We start from the raw sequence: 23,980 nt of genomic DNA on the forward strand, positions 1-23,980 counted from the left end.
ATATGAGAATAAAACTGCTTTGATATTTTCACACACAGCTAAGTCAGCTGCTCCTGACAATACAGACAACACGGATATCCCGTTCCCACGATCCCAAAAGCACTCACCTTGCACAGGTGAGCCACGGGAATATACTGTGATATGACTGACAGCTCGAAACCAAACATTCGTGTCCGAATCCCGCTCGCTCCTCCCTTATGAGGCCCTCGGTGGCCAATAGCGTGGCTCTCCTGCAGATAGACCCGAGCGTGTCTCCTTCCAGCTCCAGTCGCGGCAGAGTAAAAGTCACGTTGGAAGGAAAAGGGGAGAGAGATATCTACTTACAGCTGCTGTCAGATATCCGATCGCATTCGCATGGCGAGGAGGTAACCTGATCGAGCTGGGAGGAGTGACTTTACCAGGGAAGGTTTGAACAAAAAAATGTCTTCTTCTTCTGCCGGAGAAGTCACAACAGCAAATGACATCAAGAGGGAAAATGTGAAGGAGGTGGATACGCGGGAGTGCATCAAGCTTGTGGCGCTGGACGCGGCGGAGTTGTCCATGGAGCGCAACACGGACGCGGTGCGCACGGAGCTGTTGGTGAGCGCCGCTTCCTCTCTGGCTTTCTCCCCGGAGCAAGTGGCGTGTGTCTGCGAGGCTTTGCAGCAGGGAGGTAATGTAGACCGGCTGGCCAGGTTCCTGTGGTCCCTGCCACAGAGTGACCTGCTACGCGGCAACGAAAGCATCCTGAAAGCCCAAGCCCTCGTTGCTTATCACCAGGCTCGGTATCAGGAGCTGTACAGTATTTTGGAGAACCACAGTTTCAGTCCGTCCAACCACACCTTTCTGCAAGATCTGTGGTACAAGGCCCGGTACACCGAGGCGGAGAAGGCGCGGGGGAGACCCCTGGGCGCCGTGGACAAGTACAGGATCCGGAGAAAGTACCCTCTCCCCAGGACTATCTGGGACGGCGAGGAGACTGTGTATTGTTTCAAGGAGAGATCCCGGAACGCGCTGAAGGATCTTTATAACCACAATAGGTACCCCTCTCCTGCAGAGAAAAGAAATCTCGCCAAGATTACAGGACTCTCCTTGACCCAGGTCAGCAACTGGTTCAAAAACAGGAGACAGAGAGACAGAAACCCGTCCGAGGCACAATCCAAAAGGTGAGGAAACAAAAGGAACAAGCCACATACTAGGCTGAATCAGTGAAGAACTCCATATAAGACAATTTAATAAAATGTCGAGTGTGGTGTGCGTAAAACGCGCAATAAAACATAACCAGGATAATTTAAACCAAGTATTAGAACGTTTTTTTTCGTGGAGTGGCGCCTATAATTCACAACCATTCTCTCTGACTGACAATACTCAGTGTATTTGTTAATCTTCGAACTCCTTTATAAGACTTGACAGTGTGAATCATTAACCGTTGATAATCAAGAAACCAAAAAAGTGTGCGTAAAAGGGTTTGGAGCACGCTTTTAATGTTTTGAAATATGAAGCGGTTGCCATTCAGATCCGGTTTCAAGTGTGTTGGTGCTAAGGGGCATGGAAACCATAAGCAACTAAATAACAAAGTGACTTCCACACTCCAGTGATTTGACTGTCAGACACGAGAAGTTGAAAACTTAAACAGTTAACACGTTACTTTAATGTGTTCTCTTCTATTTGTATAGTGAGTGTATGTGTGTCAGAGATGAACACAAACAACCAGCGCGTGCACGTTTCCCCTTCCCAGCAGATAAATCATTTTCATTGTCACTTTTTTCCTCTCAGACCAAAAAGGATCTCAAAGCCTCCATCAGCTCCTGTGTTTCATTTCATAATCCACCACACAGACAGACAGAAATGTTGCTTCTTTCATGTTTCTCTCTGTGAACAAAGCTGACGCACACCTGGTGGAGGTGACCTCTCTCTCTCTCTCTCTCTCACACACGCACACACACACACACACACACACACACACACACACACACACACACACACACACACACACACACACACCATTATAGATTGATTTAAGTTGCCACTAAAATGATCCAGAAACGACGTTTAATTATAAGTTTATAACCTATAAATATTTTTGAACAAATCGTCAAATTTTTGCGTATATCTTTTCCTGGAAAGTGGTCGTGAGACGTTTTAGGGTGTGTGTGTGTGGGCGCGCGCGCGCGCATATGTGTGTGAGAGAGAGTGTGCTGGAGGGGATGCAGCTGTTTGGATCAATCTTTAAAAACAGAGTCGTTCATTACGTAATTATCTATACCAACTACTTCTATATTGTCTTAAATCTTCATGGAAACAGATAAATAGGGGTTTTAAATTACAGTACCATTTTAAATTGAGAATTAAATTAAAATGAATACTCTCAGCCATTTGTTTTGTCACGCCACCAGCGCTGGCAGTCTGTCACACCAGAATTTATTGCGCCAAATGGTTGCACGGTTGTTGACGTTGGTTGGTTGTTGTCAGTGCAGCTCTCCATGAGGTAAATGAGGGCTAGACATTCACAAACAGAGCCTGCTCTTCAAAGCTGTGTAGTAACATGGCACCAAATGTGACTCTGGCAAGATGTGGGTGGAAAGGAAATATGCCAAACTGTATTTCATTGAATTTGTGTTGGAAAAGTTATGTAGAGTGTGTCTTCTTTGCCAAAAAAGTGCACAAATGAATAGGAATCTATATTAGGAACATTTACATTTTCCAATCTTTTTTTCATTTTTTGCATTCATTAGTGACTTAAAGTCACTTTATGACAATAGTTTACCATTAATAATTCATTTTTTTACCTTTGTTTTGTGACAAACCAATTGCCTTTTCTCACAGTGAATCTGATGGAAACCACAGCACAGAGGATGAGTCTAGCAAAGGCCAAGAGGAGTTGTCTCCACGGCCCCTCTCTAACTCCTCAGATGGAGTGATCACCCATGGGACCCATCCCATTCAAACAGGGCCTCTGGACAGTGGGGTGGTCATCCAACAGATCGGAGATATCAAGCTGCCCCCTGGATCCAGCAGTGGCGGTCTCTACAACGGAAGTCTAGTGACAAGTAACACCCCCTCCGCTGTGTTTCACAATGGTGGCTCGTCTTACCTCCACACACCCGGAAACATCCTCTTCAACGGGCTCAATTTGGGCATCCAGCCCTTGGCCTTCAACCCTCTGAGGCCGTCTGGAGGGGTGCTGCTGGGGGGTTCTGGTATGGACATGCAGATGCAGACAGGACAAGAGAAGGGTCTGGGCAGTTCTGCTGAGGACTCGGCCCTACAGTATGGCTCCTACCCAGGCTGTGTGAACGGAGCAGAGGTGAAGCTGGAGGGGGTTCACAACATGGCTGCCCAGAACGGAGGCTCCTCTGTGCTCACATTCAACTCCTCGTCAGGTGCGCTGCAGTTGGGTGGCTACAGTCTGGTCCAGGTACCAAGTGGTGTCTCTGACAGCGATGGCAGCTCATTACTCAACAGCGACATAGGTCTTCCTCCACTGCAGCTCTCTTCTGCCCAATCTTCCTCAACAATCACACAAGGTGGGTTCAGAAAACGAAATGATTATTTAAACTTAATTCTCATTATGTTGCAATAACCTTGTTATGTTTACTTGGAAGTGATATTATATACTAAGGCAGATATGGCAGACAATGATCGAACAAATTTGTTGTGACATTGAATTTACAGTATTTAATTGTGATTAGGCTTTGGTGATATTGTCTGAAATGGGGATATACTGCTTAAGGATTTAGAGTCAGTCACTGTCATTTTACCCTTTTTAAGCAGTCAAGAATATCCATTAAAATGTATTTTACTTTGCTATAATAATGCTTGTATCATGTAGTGCAACATTGATGACATAAAACAGAATTAGGATATATCACTGTTTCAAATATCAAAAATCCAGACATAATCTACTCTACACTTTTCCCAAAATTACAGATCCTTATATCTCCTAGCCGATCAGTAACAGAAGAAACTAGGTCGGGCCACCCACACACACACACACACACACACACACACACAGAAGAAGGTGGTCCTTTGAAAACCCCAGAGATGAATAAAAACAAGCTCTGAAGTCACCATCACTCATCATCATTGCACTTTTGATCTGCAGAGCAGGGAGTAAGGGAAATATGTTTCAGACAATCAGAGGCCATGAAACGCACTAACAGGGAATAAGCCATTACAGCACTTACTTTGACATAAAGCAGAGAATCTACACCAGGATGAATAATAAGGAAAAACAGAAAGTTACAGCTTGCTGTTGAGTCCTGGCAGGCTTCTGCACTCGTTCCCTGGGGCACCGCCAGGTCCAGCACAAAGTGTGTGAGACACACAACAGCAATTTCGGGCCAAGGCCTGCTGTAAATGAAACGTATAATACTGTGAGGAACTGTATTATACTGTATGTATTGATCCATTGTTTTATTACCACAGGTACCATGCCTCTGAACAATGTAGCAGTGAGTTCCTCCAGCGACTCGTTCCAGCAGCAGGACAAGCTGACCATGACGTCCCTGCACCACAGCACAGTCCTCTACAGCATGAGCAACGTTGGCCAGCCGGCCATCAAGAAGGAGCCTCTGGAGGGAGGCGTCTACTCCTCGTACCACCACGGGCTCCACCTGGACTCCAGCGGTCAGCTCAGCTACACCACCCCCAACTCAGAGGAGGTTCCTTCCAGCCGAGGCCCCGCCTCAACCACGGAGGTCTCCGCCATCAGCTCGTCCAGCCCTGAGCCAGAGGTCTACACCACCCTCACCGTCAGCACGCCCCTGATGGCCCAAACGGACCCCAGCAGGCACCACCTCCAGCCCGCAGAGTATCTCGGGGGCCACGAGTTGCGGGGGCCCTCCTCGCACCTGATGGGCCCCGGCATGAATAGCAACTACATGAACCTTTCAGAAAACAAGGTGGACGGTTCAGGCTCAGGAGGCGTGAGTGAGATGGTGCGGGCCATGTGTGGGGAGATGGAGGCTGTGGAGGGGAAGGACCTAGCCAAACTACAGACAGTACGGATGGAGGAGAACATGGCTGACCTTTAACCTCGAACCTCCTTTAGAAGCACTCATGTCCGCCCAAGCAAGGATATGGTGAATCTTTGAACTTTTGTGTGAGCGTGTGTGTGTGTGTGTGTGTGTGTGTGTTTTTTTTTTTTACAATTCAATTCCTTTAAATGTTAAATTATTTTTGTTCATTTGACTTTTACAATGCACTCAAATCAGAGGGGAGCCCTGTAGGTGCGCATTATGTGACCATCATAAAATTAAAAAAGTCTATGACATGTTTTAAAAGCCCCGTTCATAAGATGAAACATAACGACGGTTACGTACAGAAGAAGTCGCTGTATGTGTTTGAGCCGTGTTTAAATATGCATTTTTATAGACAACACCTGCTACTTCCTGTTGAGTGGATTTGATCCGCAGAAGCAGGTGCTGGAATGCCTGGAGTCATGTGACAAGGATGTTCCTCCAAACTAAATGCGTCATATGGGTCAAACCAAAAAGGTCATTCAGTAGGGGGAAGAGGGAGAGAGCCTCAGTGAAAACGGTCAGTTCAACAGCAACAGCTTCACTCAAGGACTGCACACATACAGAGAATAGGCCATTAAACACACAAAGCTGCTGATTTAGGAAAAAGTGTCCTTCAGTAATCACCTCAAATTATCTGAATGCCTCTCAAGTCACTACAAAACCCCGTTTTGTGCTTTATATCATACCAAATGAACTAGGAGTGTTGGACTAGAGTTAAGACGAATGTGCCTTTCTGCTACTTAAAATACATAATGGCATTGGTCTGTTTTGGCGTTTGCACTACCATAATGACATTACAATGTCACATGTTTCAAACAGCCTTCATGTTGGAGGGTTTGTCATGTGTGACACGCCTCAACAAATGCACACTATTTCAGTAATAACTCATATTTCAAGCCTCATCGTCAACCTATGAGACCAAGACATGAATGATGATCTAAAGGTCAGGCTGTCGGTTCACACGTTGTTCATCATATGTTGTTTATAACGCTGCAACTCATAGTATGTTAACTAGATGTGATGATGCTATACTATATCCTGTTTCATTTTGATGTGTCTCTCCAAATGTCAGTAATCATTAATGGTATTTTTCTATAAAGGGATTGTAATAATCTCTCTTTGCATGGCGTCATAATGTTTTGGACACTAGTGCCTTTTACTTTTGTTTCTTGAATAACACTGAAAGTAAGCTTTGTCGTAGCTCTTGCGTTGGCGTGCAGGCAGTGACATTGCAGCTTCAGAGATTTACCACCGCTGCCCGCAGCCGTTACTGGCACATTTGTTGGGTGTCAGTTGAGGGAAAGACATGAGAATGTGGAGCCCATTTGTCAAGTGTGTCCAGTGCTTTTCACAACAGGAGCCTAATTCCTCGCTGTCATACATGACCATAATAGCACATTTCAGCCTTACAGCCAACTCACACCATATGCACATCTATCAGTGCATCACACGTCTTCATACAAGTGGACAAGACATACTTTTCTTTGTCAGGATTTATGACACAATCCCATCAATTTGAATGGATGTTTCAATGAAAGTATCCTCAGTGCTTTAATGTCATATACCAAAAATGAGTCGTGGGCAAATAGTAAAACTGATGGTCATTTGTTTTTTGTAATCTTAGTTTGAATTATGTTTGTTATCTGAAATTATGTGAATGTATTTTTCTAAATCTCCATACTGCAATAAAAGTTTATATTTATAAAAACGTAATACTGATATTTTCTTTATTCTTCCTAACAAATTTAGCCTTACGATGACTGATAGAATTAAGGAAAGATCTTTGAGGTTTTTCAATATTTTAGGCACAAAATATGTCAGTAAGTTCATGCCAAATAAAAAGCATACAGTATCTTCCCAACATTTAGGAGTCCTAGGCAGCCAAACTGTGAGGATTGGGGGGTCAGTGGCATGCAGTAATCCAGCAGCCTGGTGCTGCTCTCTGCAAACCTGCAGTGATCGTTTACACATGCCTGGCAACCTGGAGTTCATTAGCCCTCCTTTTCTCATCTCAGCCCATGTAATTCAAATAAACAGCAATGAGATTTCCAGAGGTAAAGCTCCTTTTGGGTGGGGGGTCTGCAGCTCCCTATAGCTCAGTCCAATCCAACGGTTATTCACTGAGCGAAGGCCGAACAACCCCCCCACCCCTAACCCCCCAGCTACCCGCTACTTCAACATGTGGAGGAATGAATCTGAGGTGCTGTCACTCACAGACACTGAGTCTCTATCCAGAAAAGTGCCTGGAGTCCTCTCGTGGCTTGAAGGGATTCTCCTTAAAGTCATGAATTTCCACCCAATGCTTGTTCACTCAGTGTGCACCCAAACCAAACCAGCAAGGAGATAAAATGGATTCAAAGTTTGACAAATGGACGAACAGCGGGGGATTTTACTTCATTCACAGCGTGTCTGTGTTGGATTATAGGAGTTGTCCTTTCAGCGGATCCTGGCTGGAGGAGCTATATATGATCTAACTGATGACCTAAATAAACAGAGGCTGATTGTCTGTGCTCACTGTTGAGGCACAGAGAGAGAAGAAAAAAAATGGGAGAGACTAGCGGGAAAGGGAGGGAGAGGCAGGCAACCGGGATAAAGTTACCTGTGCACAGGTGACCTCGTCGCCATGGGCAGTGGATTAGCTGATTGTTAGGTATCAGGTAACTCCTCCTGTAATATTGAAGAGGGTGAAAACAGCTTTGTTGGAGCCCAGAACAATATCCCATTCGCAGCATGGTCTGTGGGTCTCACGGGGAGGGGGCCACAGAAAACTCCAAATTCCACCTTTGTATTGTGCCTATAAATTAGACAGGGAAGGAGCACGATTGTTCCCCCACGGAAGATGTGTAGTATGTTTTTCATGGGGACTGAATACAGCTAGCTGTTTTTTTTCTGCTCCCTTTATGTGTGAAAAATCAGGACACCCCCATATCTAGTGGATCATTTTGTCCACAATTTCAAATATGCAATGTAAAACATACTTGGGTGAGCAGTAAAAAAGAGGGAACTCCCCCAGAACTCTGGCCTTATTAAAAACACTGACCTCTGATCTTTCAGATGGTTTCAAAGCTGACATTTAATGCGGCGCAGCAGACTGCAAGCCATATGTAACATGACCTGGGGAGCACGGTACTCCACTGCTCCACGTCCCACTAATGAGAGGGCAGGGGTCAGCGGGTACCAGCACAGACCCACCACTACTGGCCAAGGCATGCGAGAGGACTTCTCCCTCCTGGCAGAAACAAAATCTACTCTCGGCTCCTCCGAGGTTGTGGCAAGTAGATGGTGTTTATGAACTAGACGGAATAAAAGTCCTCAACTCTTGTAGCTTTTTCTCTTACCTCCACTTAAAATAATTGAGTTGTTGCTTGGCAGGGTAGAAGGTATTTGCACTTCATCATCCAGTAAAGGAAAGAGAAGACGCAAAACAGTGTGATTCACTGGTTTGTTCTGGTCTACAAGGACAGAAAGCACAAGTCAGAAGGACAGTTTGCAAGTGTGCATGTGTGAATGTGACACACTCACACATGCTCACACAGGCAGCAGCTGGGAGGCAGCATCAGGTCCAGCCCACAGTATTTCCCAAAGAGAAAAACGGCACTTTGTAACAGGAGCAGCAGCAGATGAGGCCTGACATGATCAGTGGAGATGCACACTCACCTGCTGCTCTGCCTTCTAAAACGGTGTCATTCGCTAAAACACATGCAACACCTCATCCTCTGAGGAGTCACATCGTGTCTTGAATGATAGCACTGTCATGGCGCCCCCTCCCTGCCAGCAGGCACACAAGGTAGCACACGTCCTTCCTTTTGTTTGTTTACGTGTTTGTCTGCCGGGCCAGGTTTGATAACGTACTCCAGCCCTGCAGCGAAAGAAATACAAAAACAAAAAGGATTTCCCTAAAACAAATCATCTATATGCCCAAGTCGTGTTTACCGAGCAGAGCACTGTAAAAGCCGAGGCCGTAATTGCACATTTGTGGAGGTGGTCCTCTGAGGAAATGCGTAATGATTTTGATGGGGGGCTAACCCCAGTGCACTTGTACCAGGTCTAATTTTCCAACATGACAGGAAACTCTGTTAAGCTGATAATTGCAGCTCCAATTTCATTTAACTCACTCATGTCAACAGTTGTGTTTTGTTTTGAGGGACGTTTTTCTCTCTCACTGCATTACACCTCACAGAATAAACCGCTTTAACTCTTAATTAAAGACACATTTAGGACATCTTATAAGCAGACACTGTAAGCCAATGATATGTCCTACCATTGATTAGGTTAATTCATTTATAGTATTTAGTCATATGTAAAGCCAGTTATGTATTTTGTGATAATAAAATTAATAAATGCATTTTCATGTGTGACAATGTTTATGTAAAATAAGCTTGACTTATAATTAAGACGCTTTATTGTGGGGTTTGCTGATGTTTTAAATAAATTCTAATTGTGTGTTTTTTGTCAGTGCAGTAAGAGGACACCCTTGAATGTCACCAAAATCTCTCCCCAAAAAACCAAACCCTGGGGACCAAATCAGACACTTTTCACTTAATTTAAACAGTATCGGCTTTGTTCAAGTCGATACAGCTGAAATAGCACTTTGGATTTAGGTAGAGTGAAAACCATCTGTTCAGTGAGCCAGTGGTCGGGTCACTTTTCCTTCAGATTTTCACGAAAATAAACTCTCCAAGAGGAAACACGAACTTTTTGATGATGACATTTTTATGAAGTGTTTTCTGGTGCTTTGAGTTGAGACCCGTTTTCTCCCACAGTCGCCGTTGCATTTCGTTCGTTTTTTTCCTGTAATGCTAACGAATTTCTATTAAACAGCCAATGCATCCATCAATAATTAATCAGTCATTTCCCCCCTCCAAATTTCTATCATGAGGTGGAATAATTCAACAAGCAAAGGGCCCACATTTCTCCTCGGCCTACCTCACATTTAAACAGTTGAATGGGAAATGGCAACACGTTTATTTGCTCGCAGTTAAAACATTGTGACTCATTTTGAGTTTTCCGGAAAGGCATGAATGACTAAAACTTGGAACATCCATGATATTTAGCAGCCCTGAGCCCCAGGAGAGAGAGAGAGAGGGGCAGGCTGAGTTAGTGAGGTTGTTGGAGGAAGCTGAGGAGTTCAACGGAGAGAAAATAACGAGAGTAAGGAATCCCTGCCTTCTGCAAGTCCCATTTTGTGAGGAGTAACGAGTGATAGCCTACCTAAGTATTGCATTACTTGTCGGGGAATGAGGAGCCCAGCACTGGCCGTGTTAGAGGCGGAGAGTCCACATCTTGAAATAATCTCGCCCCCCGGGCTGCTCGGGTTAAAGGAGGAGGCGCGGCGCAATGTGGTAGAGATATTAGAGAAACCCGAGAGCCGCTCATCAGACAGCTCATTTACTGAAGCACTGAGGTTTTACACACAGCAGAGTGCTGCTATAGACCCGAGCTCAAGTGGCCTGAGAGCCTGTGTCCACTAAAGACACAGTTTATTTACATTAGAAGATATACAAACATAACCATGTTTAAGCAGTATGGCATGAAGGGGCTTGTTGTCTAAAAACATGAAAATTAGGCTGTTATATAAATTATTAATGTGTAAGAGAATTTACGTTTTTATTGATTATCATGACATTATCAGTGTCTATAAGTCGTCTGCAGGCTGATGACACTGCTACAAATATTGCAAACAAATACCCCTCGCAGGTATTGTTAAATAACAGTGACTTCATGATTCAGCCAATGACCAGACATTTCCCCCAGACAAACTTTCATTTCAGCACGGTGAGATACATGTCATCCATTTAGGAGGAAATTAGCTGTTTAGCTCCTGTCTTCTATCTGATAAATAGTCAAAATAAATCATGGTAAAAATGTGGACATATGATGAAGTTTTACCTTTTTCTATTTTACACTATAGGCCAACACAAAATAAGCATATCCAACCACCTAACCAAATTATCACAGTCATTCTGCCTAAATCAAATTATATTTTTTCAGTAGCCTAAATGCTTTTTTTTTCTATGTAAACGTATTAGTCCATAAAATCATGTATGTTACATTAGATAAGATATTCCACAGCTCGTGGATGTCTGTTTTTTCAGGTGATAGTCGCCAGAAAAACAAAAGTTGTATAGAAATAAATCCGTTAAGAAAGGGTTAATCTTTTCAAAACGTTTTGTGTGAATTTGTTTAAGTTCAATATTATAGGTCAAATCTTGTTCCTTAACATAGGCCCAATGAAAGGGTGCTTAGTTTCAGACGCTGGTGCAGATAAAGAAATGTGATCTATATGGCTCAAACCAACAACTGCGCCACCAAGATCCAGTGTGGCAGAGAACTAATTTACTAATGGATTGGTTTAGTGTTTCACCCCACAGAAAACACTGGAGCCAGAGCGGTGCCCGTCTAATCCTTGAAATATAAATGTAGGCTGCAGGCTGCAGGCTGCAGCCTCTTCAGAAACACGTGATGAAATAAGCATAAAACAACAAATATAAAGCGCGAGGGCTCTGTTATATCTGTCTCGACGGTATTTAATATTGATTTGTAAATCCATTAACACAAAGCGAGGAAATTGTCTTTATAAAAACAAAACTTAATCTCATTAACCAACAGCATTGCTGCTCGACATATAGGTCTAAATTCTGAAACTCCTTATTTTGCCAATTTGAGCGGGAAGTGTGAATGCTGCTGGATGTGTGTTTGTCTGATATTTCTAATTTTGAAGATGTCTCTCAAGCTCTAACCATGAGGCATTTCATCTCAGCCTCTCTTTCTCACACACTCTTGTGGCTGACTTCCTGGTGGTCTTCGTCCAATAACACGTTTGTCAGGTATGTTTCTCATATAAAAGACGAGCGTAATGGCACGCATGTACCCAACAATCATAGGAACTTATTAAATTATATCACCTCGTAAAATAAACGGCTTCGGTAATGAAAGGTGCACGGGGATACAACAAAATGTTAAATCTGCATGTAATTAAACTAGTGGGCGTCAACCATGATCAGCTGTGATGGTAAATAAACCTCCAGTTGGGGAAAAAACACAAATCTAACCAAAAATCAATTAAGATTTTTAACTGTGGGTTGTTTTTTTTATGAAAATGATCTGTCGGCTACTGCCATGAGTTGATTATGTGAGCGGGTTTAAGTGCGTGTTTCAGCCCTTTAACATAGACAAACTTCCCCTCACAGATAAAAAGCTTTGTGTCTTTTGTGGGTTTACCCTCCACTGACTGTGATTACCGATAAGGTATCGAGATGCAGTGTGTGGTTTGACCCACGTGGGAAAACCGGTAGCCTATATAACCACCACCATTACAGAAGATGTATATTCAGAACATGTTAATATGGCTTTCTAAGAGGTCTGTAATAATTGATTAGTGTTTGGGTGCGTCTCTGCTCCCTCTGCTGCGGCGGGAGAGGGACTGTGGGGGCGGGAGGTGGGAGAGCGCTCCTATTTCAACCCCTGACGCACTGCCTCTGGGGAGGAAACGGAGCTGCAAACTCAGTCCTGCTCTGCTGTACACGGTGCAGGGCAGAAGGAGAGCCAATCACCGTAACGCACAGGCTCCCTTTAAGCCTGACATATCTCCAACAGGAACAAATTGTCCCAACAATCAACATCCCAATCTGCTGCGCGCATCAGGGGCTGGAGTGGAGAGGATAGCCTATAGGCCTGTGCTGCGCGTCCGGATTGCGCTGGATTGCGTAGCGACGAGAAACTATAAACACAGAAAACAAACGACAGCTATCGTTTTGGATAACGGCGTTTTTGGACGCAGGAGGGAGCCTGGACATCATGTCTATATTACCGTCATTCGGGTTTACGCAGGAGCAAGTGGCGTGCGTTTGCGAGGTGTTGCAGCAGGGAGGAAACCTGGAGAGGCTCGGCCGCTTCCTGTGGTCTCTACCCGCGTGTGATCACCTCCACAAGAACGAAAGTGTCCTCAAAGCCAAGGCAGTGGTGGCCTTTCATCGGGGGAACTTCAGAGAGCTTTACAAGATTCTGGAAAGCCACCAGTTTTCTCCGCACAACCACCCGAAGCTGCAGCAGCTCTGGCTGAAGGCGCACTACGTGGAGGCGGAGAAGCTGCGCGGTCGGCCGCTCGGAGCTGTAGGGAAGTACCGGGTGCGGAGGAAATTCCCGCTGCCCCGCACAATATGGGACGGCGAGGAGACCAGCTACTGCTTTAAGGAGAAGTCCAGGGGCGTCCTGAGAGAGTGGTACACGCACAACCCCTATCCGTCCCCGCGGGAAAAGAGAGAGCTGGCCGAGGCCACAGGACTGACCACCACGCAGGTCAGCAACTGGTTCAAAAACAGACGGCAGCGAGACAGAGCCGCAGAGGCGAAAGAGAGGTACGTAACTGACACAGCCGCAGTGCTGCCTGTTATTTATAGACAAAAACGTTTACTTTTTTGCACGTTTCAAGAGCAAAATTAAGGTTCGAGTTAGAATGAAATATTGCCAAAATGTGGCTACAAGCAGCCAACAGAAAGTGCAGGAATAACAGTCTGCTATACTATAAAGGAAGCTATGCTATGCTATAAAGGAAGTGGAAACATAGGGAAATAAATATTATTGTATTTCTGATCGAAATCCTTTTATTTTAAGAAGTTTAACTATTTATTTTTTAAATTTAAAAATGTTGGATATGTCTAGTCCCCAAATGATAACAGTGATGGTAAACAGAAGCGTGTTGTTGACAAATGATGGACTTTCTTCAACAGAATCTGTCCCGTTTGACTTGAGTCTGAATTGTAACATAAACATGTAATCTTAAAAAAAAAACATCCGCGTCAGAAATAAAATAATCTCATGTTTAATAGTGGTGGGAAATACAAAAAGCAATATGGGCACATTTGTGGACAACAACTTTCTACTTTTGAGGTACGTGTTAAAGGTTAAACTGGGTAACGGTGGAGTAACATTAACACGTGGTTTACCTTTCATTTTTTAAGTTATCGGGAAATATCAACCAACATGAGGAGAAATAAAGTATTTTATACAAAATGACAGGGAAATCAAATAACTAAACCTCTCTGATTAGTTTTTCTTCAAGGCTAGGCCTATACTCACCAGTCTATATTTTTGGAGTTACTACAAATAATAATTACAGCTGCCTTTTATGCTGCCCTTTTTACTCCAAAATATAATGTCAACATGAGGATTTAATCTTCCGAAATGTGCGTATATTTTCTCTCATTCCTCCTTGTTGTCGTTTCCAGAGAGAACAGTGAAAACAGCAACGCAGGCGGCAACAAACAGAACCAGCTGTCCCCGCTGGACGGAGGAAAGTCTCTCATGTCCAGCTCGGAGGACGAGTTTTCTCCACCACAGAGCCCCGACCAGAACTCAGCGCTTTTGCTTCAGGGCAACATGAACCACCCCGGGGCCTCCGCTTACCCCATGTCCGGCCTGGGGCCCCCTCAGCCGGTCCACAGCATGCACGGACACCCGCACCAACTGCAGGACTCCTTGTTGGGACCTCTAACCTCCAGTCTTGTGGATTTGGGCTCTTAAAGAGGCTGCCAGATTGTTCTATTTTACAACAACAACAAAAACCCCAAAAAGAAGACTGATAAGTGTATCAGATTGAGAACATTAATGAAATAACACTATAGCCCACCTTATAATATAGACTGACTTGTCTGTCGTTAAATTTGGTTAGAACAAAATTCCTTTATGCGCTTAACCTGTATATCCCCACTGACAGGAGCTTTTCTCATCTCCTGCACAGGAAAACACACAAACAGGACCTGCCTGAAACTCTTAACTCAACGAGACACTTAACTGGACTGCCCATATGCTTAATTTATGATATTTTGTTGAGATAAAAGAATTATAGCAACCTCCTGCGATGGAAACTAAGAGGTAACGTTTTCATTAGAGTCATGGTAATAGTTTCCAATAAAACAAAAGTTATACATTTGTCTCTGTGTTATTTGTGTATTTAGAGAAAAAAATTAGACAATAATGTGTCCTAGATTCTGTCCCTCAGACAAACCAAATTAATCGGGTCTTTAATCATTGACAATTATTTACCATTAATTAATCGTTAATTGGAGGAAAGAACGTAATTAATTTACTCATTAAAATCCTTGTTCTTTTGTTGATTTATTTAATGATTTAAAAAAATTGCATGCAAAGCAGCCGACCAAATCAAATCTACAATGGTGGGATATGAATCTCGATCAAACATCATGAGTAATTTCGTGTTAAACACTAAACATGCTCTACGGATTCTTTTTTTTTTTTTTACAATAATAATGATAATTCAAAACATAGAATTCAAACACAGAGTCATAAAGGGAAATTTAATTACACAAATGTGAGTCAACATGAGCAGCTGTCTGCCAGGAGGCTGTTGTAACCAGCTTTGGTTCCTTTGATTATCGTGTCTGCTTAGTGGCTCTAATACGTAGGACTACAGTATTTGGCTCGAGGAGAAAGTGGTTTTTTTTGTTTTTTTTCTTGTCATTTTTAGCCTGAGTGCTGCGGATCATTGGCTTTTTGTTGCCGTGTTTTCTTTGCTCTCTCCGAGAGTTTGTTCTGTCGGTTCCGGGCCATGGGAAAGAGCCACTACTCAACCTTTATATACCAGCTCTGGATATTCTGACACAAACATGGCAAACATCCCATATGAAAAAGTTTAAAGTCCACTGCCTTATGAAATCAATATGTCCTATAAACAAAACAAAACAAATTGTAGGGGCTATAATAAGACATACAGACATATTGCTAAAATATTAGTTTTAGCAGGGTTGTTAGCAGACACTCCCACTCTTGTAGAGGTCATCATAATAATTTCCATCGTAAACAACAACAATGTGATAATAATACTAATAAATAAAGTGGTTATTTGTAGGACAGAATATGAGAATATGGTGGTCTGAGAGCAGGAATCTGGTGAGGACAGCTCTCTTGTCCCCCACCCCCTACACTCTTCTTTGGGCTCATGTCAGGGTAAATTGTTTTGAGCAGAGAGCACAGAGGATTTCCTGAGCATAATCTGAAACAGTCGCTGCTAGCATTACCGCCTGATTGCAAAGATTGCAGGGCTGCAGGGCTGCAACGCCCGGCTTCAGTGGAGGGACCTTGAGGTATTCTGCATCTCAGAGGCCCCTCTCTCTCTCTCTCTCTCTCTCTCTCTCTCTCTGAACCCCTCAGGTCTACTAAAAACACCAGGCAGTGCTGCCCATCTATCACCTACAGGAGATCCATATGGTTGTGTTTGAGTGATGTGACTGTCTGAATGTCCTCAGCAGACCTTCCATCATCAGGCTTTTTGGTCAGTGTTTCTTCTTTTTACAATTCTAATCTAATATATGAGAGTTAGTGGTGGAAGAAGCATTCAGATCATTTACTTGAGTACAATTAGCCACATTTTAAAATAGTTAATATCGTGGAAAAGTCCTGCATTCAAAATGTTAACTAAAAATACAGTCATTGGCAGAAAAAAAATGTTTTTTTGTTATTAGAATGCTATTATTGAGATAATTATTACAGATGCAAATGCAAAAAAAATGGCGTTATTTTATATGTTTGGTTGTTTAATCTATAACAATGCATTGCATTTTTCATGAATACAAAGGTTCAGTTAAATTTAATAAAAAGTATATTTCCCCGAAATGTGGTAGAGTAGAAGTGAAAGTAGCATTAAATGGAAATACTCGAGTATATTCTTGAACTTTATTAGTTTAAAACTATTGTTCTGTAATATTAAATATTTCTGGCAAAAAAGTTAAAGCTAAGAAAAAACGCAGTTAGGTATTACTTATTAAGTGTTTAACACTCACAAACTCCTTCTATATGCTTTATCCGTATTTTGTGGGTGTGGTCTGATTTCATGTTACTGTACTTGATACCACTGGTGAGATTTCATTTAGCATTTTACCTTCAAGCTGAAAGTATGAGTTTAACTTCAAAATGCCAACAAACATGTGATGTGTTTTTACAAAATTATTCCTGAAGAAAAAGCTAAACAAAACATAGAAGTAGATGTAGATGATTATCTATATTTTATTTATCTTAATGGAGAAGTCACAATGTAGATTATATGACCAGCTGTATTTTTGAAATATGAAATTGAAAGCATTAAGGGATATTTTCACAAGTTTGTCCAGGACAATTGAATTTATTGTATAAACAAATGGTTTAACTTGTATGTAGCAGTACGTTAGGATAACAACGTTTATAACAGCCCATACCTGTGAATCGAACAATATTGCCTATATGCCACATTCAGCAGAGGTCAGCAGAGAGCAGAGGTCCTGCAGATCATAGTTCTGACAACAGCACGTGTCGTTGGCACTCAGTGTGGCTAAATATTCACAAATTAACAAACAGGTGATCACAAAGCCAGCAAAGAGACTCCTCATACCTGTTAATCTAAGGACAACATGTCCGGCAGGGTACAGACACAGCAAGGATTAAAAAGGCTCTGTGCCACATGACAGAGGGAGGCTATCAGAGTCACCTTCAGGATGTGCAAGAGACTAAAATCAATCCGATACGGAAACTCTGACAGTGCTTTTAATCACGCTCGAATCCCTCGCTTCTCGAATCAGGAGGGACAACGACTGCAGCCATAAATCTATCTGCTGTATCAGCCACTGTGTCTTCCTCTCATCAGCCACGCAACAAGTGCAAATGGTAGGCGTGCTCCAGCCTATAGACTAGATGACAAAAGCTGGAGGTAACGTCAGCCTGTAGCAGGCCGGTGCCAACAACAACAGCTGCTGATGGCAAACAGAGTCTGAGTCATCAAAAGGGCATTTCATTTCTCATAGGCGTAAGTGGCAGTGTCTCTAAATCAACAGCAGGAAGGGCCCTGACTTGTGCAAATAAACATGGAGAGTAGTCGGCGTGAGCCTGCGCCGTCGGCCTCAGCTGGCTTAATATTTTCTCTGGCATCAGAGTCAGTGGGCATCTCCTATAAGGACAAAAACCAAAGATGAGGAACTTTTGGTTGCCTTTCCATGGTCTGGTGCTTGCAGGTAGCTTTACCCCACACAGGAGCCGGGTGTGAGACAGTCCCAGGTATCCATAACCACAGGCTGTATGAGGGGTGTGTGTCAGAGAGGGGGGAGAGAGGGGAGACGGGGGAGAGAGCGGAGCAGGCGGGTGATGAGGGACAAAAGGATCTTTTCAGGTCTGCCTCAGAGGGGCAGGAGGGGCGGTGGTGTGTGTGTGTGTGTGTGGGGGGGGGGGGGGGGGGGGGGGTAGAGAGATTTTCTTACCAATGATGCATGGATCTGACAATGTTCCTGCCTGGACGTACCCAGAGGCAGATGCAGTGTGTGTGTGTGTGTGTGTGGGGGGGGGGGGGGGAGGTGACTTGGAGTTTGTGGGTATCAGTAGAAATAAAACTGATTAAAGTAAAGAAAATTCTAGATGGCAGGGGCAGGCGTCTGCTTTATTTCTATGACATAAGAGATAAGAGGGATTATGCTACTGCGTCTGAGAAATGTTAATTATACTGATGTGGGAGCCGCGAGCCAGAGAGTAGGAAGCCTTTTCGTCCTAACAGGAAGCTCCTATGTGATAGAGCTGAGAGAAATATTTATCTCTTTCTTCCAGTCGGATGAGTGATGTATGACCCAGAGTTCAGACACGAGGAGAAGGAGACTCTGCAGACGATCCCTACCTATTAGGGTGTTAAATAGCATGTTGTGTGTCAAATGAAGGACAGCATCATATACATTACCTGATGAAGGAGGGATATTTTGTAATATGTTACAAGAGGAAAAGACAAAAGGACAAGATAAGACGTGTGTAATGTCTACGATAGAGGACTAGTGTAAAAAAAAAAAGAAGAAAATGTGGCCAGAAGGCAAAGGCTCATATAACAAACCATCTTGTTCTCCTCCAGAGACAAAACCCAGCTCTGGTTGCTAAAAATCAGATATGTATATTTTTGGAGCCTGGAGAGAAAGCTGATAGTGGCATTAGTCTCATATGTTTGATCAGGAAAGTGACTTCAGTCTGGGATGTTTTTTGGGATACATTTGTGAGGACTAAACAGATTTTCTCAGTAAGTTACAGCCCTTCAAAGCCAAATTAAAACAGATCTGTATTCTATCCAACACTACAATATGATAATTCAACTGTAAATATTTCTCTGTGATGGGATACATACATGTGTGATGAAGGAGAGACAAAGAAAAGATTGAATCGAGAGCAAGACAATTTAAAGTAGGGGGCAGGAGCAGTATGCTTAAGTGGAAATAAAAGTACAGGTGCAGATATTTAATCCATAGCATGTTCCGCAAAGAAAATTTACATTTTAGAAAAGGAGCAATTGTATTGTCACTTTTTGCAATCTTTATAGGTTAAGACTGGTGTTTATTCGATACATTTCTTATCATCAAAAACAAAACAATGAAAAGACCAAAACGAGCAATGCGTTGGATGTTTGTGGCTCTCAGCCGATTGGTTCCTACTGAAGATCTGCATCTTTAAAAAAACGGTCACAATAGTTTAATAGTTTCATTTCATAAAAAGGTTCTACAATTCTCACAAATAGCTGGTCACTGTAGTTTTTAGCAAACGTTACTCAATCATAAATAAATAGTGCTTATTGGGGAATATTTTTAGCTGCGGATTAATACACAACTGATGCTCTGAATGTATGCAGAGTTTGAAGCAGGTTAAGAAACTGTAAACAGAGTTCTATGTCCGACATCAATTGAAGTATTGATAGTTTCATTATAGGTGTAAAACGTAATAAGTTACTGATTTACATTTTAGAAAAGAGACCATTGTTTAATCTAATCTGGGTCCCTTTTAGAGGCTGAATTTTAAACTACAGTCTCATATTCAATTTAAATGCAAAAAATGTAAATCAGATCACAAAGAGCACAAACAAAATAGAAAGACAGATAAATCTGCTTTAATTTAAAGCAGATGTCTGGTGATATTCTATATGTTACTTATTCTCAACAAATCCCACGAAAAGACTAAAACCAACAATGAATTGATTCCATTCACAAGTATTGTCTGTGTATCCAAAGCTTTATCATTGTCCAAAAAACAAAAACAAAAAATCATTGAGCCACACAGTTGCACTGGGTGACATGTTCCTTCATTGTGTTGACTATGCGCTGAAGTTTAGTTTGAGTCAATCCAACAAACACTGTCCTGATGGCATACATTCTCACTGATTAATCCATGGGGGGGAAGTAGTCCCTAACAAATGCACAATTTACTTCTGTTTGAGTAACATTTTATAAAAAACTACAGTACCCAGATGTTTTAGGAAATCACTAAATCTTTAAAAAAAAATAAAACTATATGTTTGACTTAAGTCATGAGCTGAGAGCCACAGGCAGCAATGGAAAGTCCCAAATTATTGAAAGATGGAGTAAGACATTGTTGGTTTTGGACAAATAAAGAGTAATGCCAGCCTTATCCTGGGAAGTTCATTTACTGACGTTAAAAAATATGAAATTAAAAATTCACAAAAAAGCATCTCAAGCATAGTCTTTTTATTACTGAACATAAAACAGCTGTATTTAAGGAGCCAGACATAACTAGAGCCATAGTGACTAGGTTTGGTCTCATATAATGGGCATTATTTCACAACAGGATTAATAATTGATAATTGTGCAGACTGTTACCACTTTACTGGTTGTTGTTCTGCTTCTATATCCAGCCAAGAAAGATCCCCAGGTACAAACACAGACACATCCCTGCTCTGGCTGAATAGGCTTTTATGGGAGGGGCAGGGGTGGCAGACACAACAAGAGGAAGTGGTATGGGATATGGGATAATGAAATATACCTCACGCTCCCAAAGGGCATCACCTCACCTATCCTGGGGCTCACAAATATCTCAAGTAACCAAGCCCCCCTACTTCACACACACGATCCACACCCCCGCTGTGCCCAAACCACAGCCCAGCTACGCTCCACCAGGACCCTGGAGCTACGTGCAGGTTGTACTTTATTTGTTTGCCGACGTTGGAGTGACAGCAGCCCGAATCTGAGCTGCCATCTCGCTCCCCTCGCCCTTCATCTTCATGCTGCAGAGCAGGAGGATAAAATACCCTTCTTGGTTTCCACACAGAAAAAAAAGGAAAAATATTCAGGAAATGAAAGTTGTAACACGATCCTCTGTGTGCCAAACGTCTCCCTGAGCAGGGACAAAAGGCCCAGAGAAAAGCTGCTGCTGGGCCTATTTCAGCCTGCAGATGATAGAAGAACAGGGAGGGAAACACAGAGGGCAAGGAGAGAAGAGAAGGCATGAAATTAAGATGAGTGAGGGATTAGGAATTATTAGGATGCAGTGGGGGGGGGGGGTGAACTGAAATTATTTCCTCAGACAGTGAAAGAGGAGGAGGGTGCTGCAGTGATGAAACTGGAGTGCTCCTGCAGCCCTCTGTGCACAGAGCCCCACATCCCACAGATATTCATGCACCAAGCAAAATAAACTTCCCATTCCGGCCCTGCAGTTTGTTTTCCAGAGGGCCTCTCCTGAGAGAAAGCCTTCATGACTCCTCATTCAGTGCTTATGGCCCAATCGAGTGAATCCAAGACAAGGGCAGAAAGAGAGAAAGATCAGCGGGAGAAACCATATTCTGAATACTCGACCGCATTCAGATTTGTATTAATGAAGTAGAAGGAGATCATACTTTCTTCTCTTTCTGCTGTTTGGGGAGAGCATATTCCTCCCTCTAATAACGTGTGTGCCACGGCTGATCACCAGGGCATCCTGGCAGCATGAGGGAGGGGGAAATGCTCCGCTGGTTCTCTAAGTGCTGACTGGTGCATTTGCAGCATGGTGTCAGCGGGCGGTGGTAATTACCAGGCTCTCTCTGAGTTACCGCTACACCAATGTGCCACCGGCTCTGGTATGCCAGCTAAGCTCCGTTATTAGGCACAGAGCTGCCGCTGGACAGTAGGCGCTACTTCAGCAGACACAGAGTCCGTCTGTCCATCTATCCTTCTTTCTATCTATGTATCCATCCATCCATCTAGTCTGTCTGCAGGATGAATGATTGTCTTTGTACTTACAAAGTACAGGCCGGAGTGCTAAATTAGTAGGATCTTTGTCCTATGTGAGAAACATGTTTATCATATGCGGCAGCTATAATTACTCACAGAAGAGTTGTCATCTGGCTGAAATGTCTTTATCAAGGCTGCATTTTGGAACAGTTGGAAAAACATTTGTGTAAATCCACTCACCCATCAAAGAAGTGGCAGAAAAGAGGAAGCCTTCTCATCATCCTGCGGCTGCATGACTTCAAACTGCCTGCTGCTGCCTGCAGGAAAACCTGGAGAGAAAGATCAGTAATGAGATCGGGTATTTAGACCTGTCCTGAAGATTTTACATTTCCATTCAGCACACTGATTTTACTGGAATACTTTGTTTCCATTCATTTTAAGTATATATTTCAAAGTATATATACCCACAGTGACGATTTTAAACAACCACACAGAGATAGTTTGATCATTTAAAAAAAACCAAATAGCTATGGTTGAGTAAAGTAATGTTTAACTGGAAGAGTACTCACTAACATTTACAGAAAGACACATATACATGTATTCTTAAAGTCAGTATAGATTAAATTTCAGTTGCTTTGGCATACATGAAAATCATTATTCTCAAAACAGTGTGAAATTCTGAAATTCGTAGTTTCTCACAGTCGATGCATTTTGTGTTGCTTTTCATACAGAATTCAAATGTTTAAAAGCACCAAACATCACAGTTGATACAATTCTGACACTTTGGTTTTGTTTCATTTTGTCATAAAACGACCCAACACAACAACAAACGCACACAGATTCAAACCAACATAAAACACGAGCACATATAGACACAAAATGTAAACAGCATATGAAACCGATAAAAACACTAAAAGTTGAAATATCTTGTTTCCGTAGAGGTTCTGGTCTGTCCTAAGACACGACAGCAGCACAGACTGCTGTGCTCCTGTTACAGTACTGACTGGGACATGCCGATTACAGCCAATAAAGTATTATTCATTATAAAACAGTATTGCATGGTACGTACAAAAGTAGTAGAAACATAAATCAGGGAGCTAGTTTCACACAGTAATTATTTACAGTGACTCCCGATTGTTTTTATCAGCAATGAGGAGCTTTTTGCTGGCGGTTCTGAGAAGGTGTATGAAAAGCATAATCTATATTACAGTTATCGCCTCTAAATATTTGGGCTCTGATCTGTTTGTGGATATTATTCGAGCACTTTGACTGTTACAAAGACAGAGATAAAAAAAACTATGAATCATTTACTCATCTGTCTGTTTTTATACGATGTCTAAAACTGCTAGTGGACAGGTTGTAACTAAAACTGGAATGTATGTGACATGATCACAATGGTATTGGTTGTATCCAGTGTATTATGCCATAGTCAGTTACAATTAGTTACAAACAATTGTATGACTTTGAGAAACCATGGGGGCTTGCAAATTCCTGTCAAAGAAATATTAGATTTTATGATAAACAAACCAATACAATAACAAAAAGTGTCAAAATTGATAATATAATTTAGGGGGATGAAAAGGGGGAAACTAAGATCCCTCAAACAATAAAAGTGTCGGTTAAGCATTTTAGAAGAAGCGCAGTAATATTGTGGCATAGTGTGATTATGAAGTGATTTTGGTAGAGCCGTAAGATAAGGATGAGCTGATAATTAGGCAGGTGCTGTAGTTCAGTGACACTGGGACTATTTGGACTTTCTGAAGCTCCAGGAGACAGCACATGAAGGACAGACGATGGTCTCTGCTTCACTCTCTCTGTCTCAGAGTTTGGCAGGTTTATAACTATAACTCAAGAGCATGACTGAGAAAGGCTCAAGGTGCTGAACTTAAACTTGGCGACAGCTGCAGAAACTGGAGACCAGAGAGTTTAAATATAGACCCCCTTAAAAATCCCAACTGGTGCCCTTGCCCTGCCTCAACACTTTCTTACACATGTACGTTCACACCTTCCATTCAGCAATACCGTACGCTC

General features: G+C 42.6%; 2 protein-coding genes across 2 annotated transcripts; both read left to right on the forward strand.

The window, feature by feature from the left end:
• Window positions 1-420: 420 nt before the first annotated feature.
• On the forward strand, window positions 421-5,393 carry six4a (SIX homeobox 4a). Its single transcript, XM_076107602.1, has 3 exons — window positions 421-1,145; window positions 2,806-3,506; window positions 4,408-5,393. The coding sequence occupies exons 1-3, from the start codon at window positions 421-423 to the stop codon at window positions 5,013-5,015; spliced, it is 2,034 nt and encodes a 677-aa protein (XP_075963717.1). The 3' UTR covers window positions 5,016-5,393.
• A 7,272-nt stretch (window positions 5,394-12,665) lies between these two features.
• Window positions 12,666-14,760, forward strand: LOC142968370 (homeobox protein six1b). The gene is made up of 2 exons (XM_076108204.1): window positions 12,666-13,360; window positions 14,231-14,760. The coding sequence occupies exons 1-2, from the start codon at window positions 12,801-12,803 to the stop codon at window positions 14,523-14,525; spliced, it is 855 nt and encodes a 284-aa protein (XP_075964319.1). The 5' UTR covers window positions 12,666-12,800; the 3' UTR covers window positions 14,526-14,760.
• Window positions 14,761-23,980: the final 9,220 nt, after the last annotated feature.

The sequence above is a fragment of the Anarhichas minor genome, unplaced genomic scaffold (genome assembly GCF_050575085.1).
Source record: "Anarhichas minor isolate MPS153535 unplaced genomic scaffold, ASM5057508v1 ptg000040l, whole genome shotgun sequence".
Taxonomy (NCBI): Eukaryota; Metazoa; Chordata; class Actinopteri; order Perciformes; family Anarhichadidae; genus Anarhichas; species Anarhichas minor.

Coding starts and splice junctions, on each gene's coding strand:
- LOC142968370 (XM_076108204.1), top strand. CDS start 12,801: ATGTCTATATTACCGTCATTCGGGTTTACGCAGGAGCAAGTGGCGTGC. Junction 13,361..14,230: donor GCCGCAGAGGCGAAAGAGAG/GTACGTAACTGA, acceptor TGTCGTTTCCAG/AGAGAACAGTGAAAACAGCA.
- six4a (XM_076107602.1), top strand. CDS start 421: ATGTCTTCTTCTTCTGCCGGAGAAGTCACAACAGCAAATGACATCAAG. Junction 1,146..2,805: donor TCCGAGGCACAATCCAAAAG/GTGAGGAAACAA, acceptor CTTTTCTCACAG/TGAATCTGATGGAAACCACA. Junction 3,507..4,407: donor TTCCTCAACAATCACACAAG/GTGGGTTCAGAA, acceptor TTATTACCACAG/GTACCATGCCTCTGAACAAT.